The 10,040-nt window shown below is 36.7% G+C and overlaps 1 protein-coding gene across 3 annotated transcripts in view; it reads right to left on the bottom strand.

Annotated features, from left to right (window-relative positions):
• Positions 1–10,040, bottom strand: part of BTAF1 (B-TFIID TATA-box binding protein associated factor 1) — a 59,911-nt gene that overhangs the window by 45,976 nt on the left and 3,895 nt on the right. The window contains exon 1 of one of the 3 annotated variants that reach the window (XM_026061954.1): positions 9,920–9,971. The exons of the other annotated variants lie outside the window; for them this stretch is intronic. Within the exon in view, the coding sequence (XP_025917739.1) occupies positions 9,920–9,942 (23 nt within the window). The 5' untranslated portion in view covers positions 9,943–9,971. Of the gene's footprint in view, positions 1–9,919; positions 9,972–10,040 lie in introns of those variants that run through there. 3 annotated transcript variants of the gene reach the window in all.

Here is a 10,040-nt window from a genome sequence, read left to right on the forward strand (position 1 = left end):
AGTTATGCTATTTATAGCTCAGCTGCACCTTTCTATTAACATATCCCCAGATTTTCCAGTTTAGCTAATGCAAACGGAAGAAGCGTTTGCCTGAAGACTGTCAATACACAGGCTGAGAAACATTTAATTTTCTAATAGTAAGTGTACCTGTTCTAAAAACACATTGAAATAAAGAAATTAACACAGAAAAACTGTTAGAAAGACTACTTTAAAAATTCTGCAAAGTACAGGAAAACAAATGAAATAGGTCCCTGTTTTGTCCTGAGGTAGGACACCTGAAAAACTGTTAGGGTGTAAGCAGTCTTCAACAACAAATTCTTTCTAACACAGAAAACAAAGAGCTCTCAACCCCTCACATTGTGGATTATCATTTCTTTTGAAGACATAGCCTGTGATCTGTAACACAAGACTCTGCTTTTCCAGGATACCACAAATTTTTACTTTTCACCTATTTTCCCCTAGCTCCCTGGAGTACACAAGACCAACCCAGTTGTTTTATTTACAGTTTTGAAATAAATTTGATACCCCTGGCCTTCCTATGAAATATATAGGAATTTAGCCAGCAGATCAGCATGCACAGTAACACTGGATTAGTTAAAAATACCCAGATAATCTATTTTCAGAAAAGGTAACTTTTTTCTTCTTTAGAATTACTGCACGAGAAAGAAAGCAATCAAGAAAGTATTTTTTAAAAAAGTTAGGCTATCCAGATTATTAAATCAACAACAAAAGTGACAAGTCTTTCATTACTGTTTCAATTTTAAGCGAGGAAGTTAGAATTCTCCTTACAAAGTTCCTACCCTATCCATTAGTTACTGGGCAGCACAGAGTCACTACTGAATACAATTCTAGATTCTGTCCAGATAGGGCAATCAGAATTGTACCTTCTAGCCTTAAAATTAACAATAATTGGAGTGGTATTTTTATGGTAGCAAATGAAGCTGGAATTTATGCAGCAATGAAGCTCGCCTAGATCAGTCTAATGAATTGAGGATACAGATAACCTGACAGCTCCTCTTCCTGAGGAAAACATACTTTAGGTTTGAACAAATACATGAAAAGAATGAATATTTTTCATGTTAATCTATTGCTACTACTTACTTTTCACCAAAATTGTATTTAACATTAATTCCAAGACTTAACACCCTTTCTCTAATATCACTGCATTTTGTATTTTCTTTGACACATTTAAACTGCACTTATTCCTGACACTCTCTGCAACASTGCCTCAAGAGAACAGCTGTGTTACAGAGCTGAGGCAATACTGTTGCAGAAATACAGATATTTGTAAAACCCAAACCTTCTAGAAACTGGAGATACTAGGCTAAATATTTAATAAAAGTGTTTTCCAACTTCAAGTCACTGTAATATTTTAGACATATTTCTGACATTTTCCAGCTTTGAAATAATTCTCTCCCTACCATTAAAATAGGTGGGCCCATTTCAATTTCCTTAGACAAAACTATAAAGTTCCAATTGCTATGATTTACTAGTTAGTTAATTGTTCTAAACTTGCATAAAAATCAAAAGCCAAACATTTCTAACCTAGTAATTTTGTGGGGTTAGGAAGTCAAGGAGGGAAAACAAAAGCTTTATAGATGCAGGTCTTCCAAATCTCTAATATTGGACTAGTCTCAGGAAGAACATACCAGTTACTTAGGAACTTGGTTACTTACCAGTATTTAATAAGTTTCTAACAGTAATAACACAACCTAGTTTACAGCACTCAGTATTATTCAGTACAAAATATACTAGCTTGCAGAGCTACCAGAGGCTTGCTTTAGTGTGCTTATTCTCTCATTCTTAAACTCACCCCTTTCAGTCTTCATCTCGCCATAAAATATCCACGTTCCATATTCTCAAAACATTTGCCCAGTAATGCTACCCATTCCTTTAACTATCAGAGAATCTTTTTTCATCTCCAAATTCAAGCAGAACACGTAACTCAGACCACTTCCTCTGCTAGAACTCATGTGTCAAAGCAGGAGGAAACCACTGTAACGGCCCACCCTTAAAACACTTAGAGGAGCAGATAACTAGTTTTGTAACTAAGATTGGAATTAACCTACAACTTTTGATGCTGTACTACCTAAAAATACAGAAGACTAACTATAACATGCTTAGTCTGTAACACACGTGATTTTAAGTTGTAAGACACTTAATTTCCACAGGCAATGCAAAATAAAACAAAAGCATCCTTTTATTAGCTGACAACAGTATAGAAAGATTTCAGCTTTTAAACCCCAACAAAAGCCATGGGAACACAACTGGCAGATAGAGCCAATGTCAGGCTAACAGTACTCTTGGCCATGCTAATCATTCTTCCTTGCCCTCCCCCTCTCCCCCAAATTTCCCTGATACACAATTACCAAGCAGTTTATATATATTTTTTTTTTTGGGGGGGGGGGGAGGGGAGTGACAACAGAGTGTTTAAATTAACATTTTAAAGAGTTTTAAGTTAACAGAATAAAAACACTAAGAATTCTGAACAAATCAGCTTTGGGGATCTGCAATGAGATAAAAAATAAATTTGATAATTTTGACAAACTTTTCATTTGCAAAATAAACTAACAGTTTCTAAGCTAGTTCTTAAAGCCAAGAGAACTCAAACAGTTTTCTAATGGAGTGCAGTTGCTGCCTCACATGCTAGACAGTGCTGTAAGTATAGCATAGTGTGGCTCATACAATTCAAATATAATACAGAAATCAGAAGCATTATGGTGGGTAAACAGTGAAATGCTCTACAACTCAGATGAAAATTTAAATTATCTTAAGAAAGGGTTCAACACAGGCTATCAGAAACTGTTCTAAACACATGGAAATCATAGGCAGACATGAGAAACATAGGGATTACTTAGGGGAAGAAAAAAATAAAGCAAAAACAGAAGAGATGCACGCATTTTTATGAAAAACTCAAATACTAATGAATGCTAAATGAAGTAGATCTCTAAGATAGTTCTCCCGCACATTAACTCTGCTGTAATTAGTTGAATCTCAAATTAAAAATACAAAATCTTTCACTTAACTCATAAGCAATAGTTTAGGCAATGCTTGTGACTGCCACCATCCAATCCAGAGCCATCTACATCTCATTGATGGGAAAGCAATCATGATCTACCTCTATACAAACTCATGCTGTATGAACTCATTGCAAAACACTTTTTTCAGAAAGGTAGATACCTTTTTATCATTTGAAAAGCCTGAGATTTCTAATCACTGCATCTTGCTGAAGTATAACTGCAGGAAAGAACCTGAAGCAGCAATTCAAAACTCTTAGTAAATTCTTATGAACAGTTCGTAAGTACTGCATTTAAATTATTTTTTTTTTCTTTTAAGAAATACCACATGAGTTTTTACACCAGCACAGAGCTCATTAGAGATTTTTCTGACAGAGGCACCAATTCAGGTGCCTAAAAACAGGCGTCTAGTAGCTTTTGAGACACTTCAGAATGAGTCATCCACATGGGATTGGCAGACATGACACAGGACACACAGGAGAGCCCTGTCCTTCTGAAGTGGCAGGATTACACTGTATGTACCACCTAAATGGGCACAAGACACCTAGATTAGGCAAGGGAATCCTCCCCCCACAAATATTCCAAGTCATCAAAACCAGAACATTTCATTAAAGCACACTAGCTTTGACAAAACTGAGCAAGGCTTGAATTCTTACCTCCAGCACAGAACTGCCTCTCATGCTCAGGAATAACCAATAGCTCTGTGATTAGGACATCAAATGGGAATGAGGAATAGTCATCCCAAATCAGACCAGACTCTTCCACCACTTGACTACTGCCACTCTAAACCAGTCTCTCTAACAGTCCTCTGAGAAGGATGGTAGGCAACAAAGCATAACAGCAAAAAATCCATTTGAACTGCTATTTACCAGAATAGCTAGGTTGGCTAGGTTAAGGGGAAACATCATCTCTCTAATCAACACTATTATGCAGAATGATTACACATACAGGCTTCATTTAGTTAACTAATGGAGGTTTATGAATAAAACTTCACAAACTTTATCATTTCCTCCCCCCACTCATTAAACAAGTCTGTTGCTCTTTCAGTACATTATTCCAGCAAAGGCTACAGAATTAGAGAGAGAGAGAGAGAGAGAGAGAGAGAACAAGTACTTTCAAAAGAGCCACAACTAACTCAGCAGCAGTCTCCAGACAGAGCACTGGGATTCCATGTTCTAGTCACTGCTTTCTGATCTGTTTTGTACATGCCACATTAAACTAAAGACACAGCCCTGGGAGCAGTAGCTGCACCCTGACACATTAGGCAAATGCCCCAGTCAATGACCTGTTCTATTCTTTGCGCTAATCTTCAATCCCTTGCTGCTTAAAGGTTTCTCCCCAAGAGCGGTGCCCTCCATTTGCTTTGAAATGGAGTTTACAGCACTACACTGGAAATCGAAGGGCACTGATTTGAAAGTCCTTCAACTAAAGAAATATTAGAAAACTAATAGTGGGAAAGCTAATGACCAGGCCAAGCTATGGAGATTATCAATGCTACCTCCAAAATGTTCTAAAAGAAAATGTATGCAACAATTTTATAAAGTATGAAAAGGATAGTGAACCGATCAGTCCTGCCAACAAAGCAATGTTTAGACTCTTCAGTTGAATCTGTACCAGTAAGTTCAACATGCCTGGGAGCAGTCCCATATAGTAAAGGCCAACTGGTACAGAAGAGCTCACATCTAGCTATCAAATTGGGTGACTGTATAAAAAACCCTAGCGGGGTCCCTGGAACGTTCTAACCTCAAGCTCTAACCAGAATTGTCTCAGACAACTGCTAGTTGGCACCTGTCAAAAGGCAAGGAAGCACTCTAAGAGTTTAATGGTATAAGTCACATTCCAGGACACAGGAACATCCCAAGCACTTTCTTAGTATGAAAATAGCCCAGAAACTTAGGAAACTTCATTAAACAAGAATTTAGACTAGGCAGGGGTTGTAGAGATGACATCACTGTGAAATTTAGCCTAACTTCTAATGCAGATGTCTTAGGTTTTTTTTGTTGACCTGACAATCCCTTGTTCAGAGCGGTGTTTCATCATTTGGTCAAATCCCAACTTGGTCAGCTTCATGATTCAAAAAACCCAAACACCTACTAAAGCATTTAAAGCGTTACATAGTCAAGCTTTCCAACATACAATTGGCAAGCAAGAGAAAAATCACTGAACAGGTTTCAGAACAAAAAAATGGGAAGATATACACAAAGAATGGATTGTGATTTCGCTTCTTATATAGTGGGGGATTGTGAAATAAGTAGTTATGAAAACAGGGCTGTGGACAAGAGAGAAATCCTCATTTCCTACAGCACATGGAATTAAATGAGCTCCATCAAACTGGTCGCAGTACTACACACTGCATATTCCACTGTCCTCCATCAAAAAAGCTGAACACCAAAAATGAAGAACACAGTTACTGATCTTATACAGTAATAGAGGGACCCCATTCAATATATGAGGATCAGAGACTATAACAAAGAATATGTGCAGAGCTACACTGACAGCGTTAACAGATTTTCTTACTTTCTAACTTTACTATACAACCTAATGTTTTAAAAGACATTAGTAGTATAAGTCACAAGATAGTGATATGTATATATACACAAATGCTAGAATATAATTCCATATAGAATGTATATTGCATATAATATATACTCTATAGTATTAATTATATAATAGCAACAAATAAAATTTGCATATGTATCTACAGTCAATGATGGAACACAAATTTCATCCCAACTTGCCCACCCTTTCACTTCAAAAGTTTTTTCAGAACTAAATGAAGTACATATAACCAATTACACTACAAAAATAATGAGAAAGAAGAGACAACACAAGAAATTCAAACAGCTGTAAAGATCAACAACAACAACATAAAATGCTATCAACAAGTGAGACAGAATGCCTTGGTAAGAATTCCCATTTTAGCTGCTGGAATGGGTTACAATTCTTATCAGGGCAAGATTTGTGGTTTCAACTTTCATGCCAGTCTGTTAGGTGTCTTGAGAAATTTTACAGCTCTATCTCATTTGGCCAGTAGTACACACACCGCTCTACTTCTCCCCCTCCCCATGACTATGCGGGCACTCCCTCTCCCTAACAGCACTAGGGAAGGCAGGTCCACTGTGCAAGTCCTGGAATGCATCTCCAGCCAGGGCAGAGGTGCGCGCTCTTTTTTCCCCTCCTTTTGAGGCAGAACTCCTGTAATCTCATCAGTTAGTGTGCCTGCCCTATTCTGATGATTAGCAGCAGAGCAGGTATGATGCAGATTACAAGCACTGCTGAAAGAGAAAAATGAATAGTCATCATATTTTAATCAACATGCATAAGCCTTTAAGTAGCAGGGAAAATATGCTTCTTGTGTTCAGTTCTTTCCTTTCAAGCAAGAGCAGCCAAAGTAATGGCTTCTGAAAGAGCTAGAAGGTAAGCTCTTTCTTTAGAAAAAAAGTCTGCAATAACCCCAAAATAATGTTTCCAAAGGTATGTGGAGGTTCTAATAGAGGCTTTGGACAATTTAGGTAACATGCAAGAAATTCAACCTGGTGTAATGCAGTATTAAACTTGAAGTTTCTAGATAAGTAATGATGCCACAGAGTGCAGCTATGTGTTCTTGGGAAGTCACAACCCTACACTTTAAATGCAGAGAGCAACATACAAGGCATACTTATTTGAACTTGCTTATTCTTAATGCACTTATTTTTCCCAGAGCTTTACTACAATAGCCTTCCAACATTAATTTTTTTTTTTTGCCCTTTAAATCAGAAGACGGGTTCCCAGTCTACATTCCTGGTTCTGCAAAAATCCGGGTAAAGGAAAACACTGAAAACTCTAGAGCTAGAATTAAATTCATATGGACCAAATCCAGAACAGCTTGCAACAGCAAGTTGTTATACTCTCCCATATTTGTTTAGGGAAGCGCCTTGAAATTTCCCTGAGGAGACTGTCTTTAAGATAAAAAGATATTTCAGAATGAACTTAAAGATACACCTATTCAAGTCAAATTATCTATATTTTAAAAACATGTTTCCTTCATACTGTAAAGACTCTCAAAAATATGAGAAAGCCATTATTAATGGCTTTGGTGTTCAAATAGTGATACATGAGGTGCCTTTAAACACCCAAAAGAAACTGAAAACAGTTTTTCCTCTAATGATTAGTTGAGTTCATTAGTTGAGTTCATTTATGTGTGAATATTTAGATTAGAAATTGAAAGGTACTATCAACACTATCATCTACTGAAACTCAATCATTCTCGGTAATCTCAGAACAATGTCATTTTCAGTAAATTGGTACTATTATTTTTTTCATCTAAAGTATCTCCAAAAGATTACTAATGAGCCATTGCATTTATGCACTTGGACTGTATGCATACTTAGTAGGAATGAAGCTGAAGCAAAACTTCTCACTTCCTTTTCTTCTCAGTTCCATTGAGAAGAACTTTTTTTTTTTTTAAGCTGTGCCAACTTGTACTCCTTTATATATATACACTTTAAGACTGGAGACAGAATAGAATGCCTATGAAATTAGCTTGTACATTCATAGAAAGAAAAATCAGCCTTCCCACCCACCAATACATATTTTTGGAGAGGATGATAGTCATTATTTTTTGATGAAGAGTATATATAAAGAAGTGAGCATAAAAAAAAAAAATCTATTCCACAAAGTCTTTTGATATGAGGTTATCTACTGTTCTGCTTTTAGGTGTCTTCTCTAGTGTACCATCATAGAAACGTTACATAGGAACAGAACAGCAGAATCTGATAGAACAAGCACGTATACATTACGCAGACTAAAGCGTCAGAAGCCATTAAGTTGACCTTATTAACAGCAGAACTGCAAACTCCCAATCTAGTTTTGAAGGGGTTTCACAGCATTTCTTATATTTGTTCAGATCTTTCTGAATGGACTATGATTTTAACAAAGGCTTCAACTTGCCAAACAGCAGAAACTAAACTTTCCTAGGAAAGCAGCCACTTGAAAATGTACTTTTTTTTACATTCTAAAACCACACCTTCTCCTCCCCCCCACCCCCCCCAAAAATTATTTTTTAAATGAGGTTCCAATACACAACTAACCCTGATGAAGTTTTTGGTTAATATCAGTTAATGGTTGGTATGCACTCAAAGACTATGGTTCTTGGAGAAAGATTAATTTGAATAAGCTTGCTTCTCCCTCACTCCCCACAGCTGTATAATTAGATCACTCAGCAATGAAAGATGATGTTGGCTCTTTAAAAATATAAGAGGTAACTGTAACTATCCAGAGGACAAGTTCAGATCTCTACAATTAAATGAAACTGGTAGAGAAGCTAGCAACCACACCCTGTACAAAAAAATGCAGTTTTGCAGTATATTAGTGTACAAAACAAGTATCTGTGATAAGTTTGAAAGAAAAGGATCTCAGAAGTTCTATGTTCTGGAACAGAAGTTTTTGATGACAAGTTTTTTCTATTTACAAATGCAATACTGACAGGATAATGTCAGGGTTCCTGTAGTCTACCAGCTGAAAGGTTCATTTGTCAAAAGAGTTGCTGTATAAATTCAAAAGGACATAAACAGGTTTTGCTGTATCTATTAAAGGAACATGTCTAAGGCCAAATTTATACAGTATCACTTCTGAAAATAATAGAAAGTTTGAAGATCTCCTGGAATAACTAAGGTGTTACAGTGTTCCAAAATATGCAATTCTTTTACATGATTTACATGTGGAATTGAAACAATTCCACACCAGGTCAAAGACTCACAAGTATTGTGGCACTCATATTAAAGCTCCACCCCTTATGTTCAACTTGTATCACAGTTTCGACCTTAAAACTATACACTAAAGCAATGTGTATCACATTTGACTGTGACAATTAAAAGACGACCGATTTTTCTGTGCTTCACACTGAAGCTTAAGGGTGATCCTTGCTCAAAATGGAAATTTGTTTTCATGCCAGTTACCAGACCAGAACAGGTGTATCTACACCTTTGCATAAAGCACTATTGCTTTCCACTAAAGCAGCATGATTTTATAGAAATACAGAAACACTAGTAACTAGATTTGAAACTCATCTTCACAGCTGACACAATACAGCCTCAGAATACAATCTATTCAGCTATATCTTAATATTCCAGTTAGCTCCCATGCCATATGTACCTCAGCATAATTATTTAAGCAGATTGCCCCAGATGTAATGAAATTAGAATATTACTCTATACTACATGATTGCTTACACTAGTATTTTAATATACTTGTTAGTCTTGTTAAAGCAATCTCTTACTGTTTTCAATTTTTAATCAATAGCTTAGGAAAAAAACTCCCCAATACATAAACAAGTTGATATTAAAAGGGCTAGTACAGAATAAGATACGGGGATATTTTGCATAAGCTTCCAAGCTTCTCAAACAAAAGCATCTGCTACTAGAAATCTTAAAAGACATGTTGCTACCATAAATTGTCATTAATAATTGATTTTCATTATGTGCACCTTTATTCTGCTACAGAGAATGGTGAACTTTCTGTGCTATAGTCTCAATATACCACTTCATAAATAGAATTTACTTCTGTTACAGCACTTCAGAAGTACATAGATACTACCAACATGTGACTTGAGGCTAATCTATCACAAGGTTAATTTGGATTTATGGTTTCAACTATTCTGTTCGGAAGCTTAACATGTCCATTTCACAGAAAAAGATGACAAGAATTTGTACTCAGTGCTTTTATATGACAGCTCCATTACAATATGCCTCTATATCTGTGAATACTTTAAACCCTGGCACACCCTACTGCACATGTGTGTAAGCAGATACTACCCCACATCTTGAGGCAGAGCCAGAACAAACCAAGCGCTTCTCTCCATGAAAGCCTGCTTTATTTCTGCTACTTTGCAAGTAATGGCTCTGAAAAGCAACAGGGTTCCTCACCAATTTGGGGGACTCGGCATCATTATCCCCGATTCCTGGCGGTTTATCTTGACCAAGGCGCCGCTAACAGGACCAAGGCGCCGAAAGCAGGAGGGAGCCTGCAAAACCCCAGGCAGGGCCA

This window comes from Apteryx rowi, unplaced genomic scaffold (genome assembly GCF_003343035.1).
Source record: "Apteryx rowi isolate R43461 unplaced genomic scaffold, aptRow1 scaffold_188, whole genome shotgun sequence".
In the NCBI taxonomy this organism is placed as follows: Eukaryota; Metazoa; Chordata; class Aves; order Apterygiformes; family Apterygidae; genus Apteryx; species Apteryx rowi.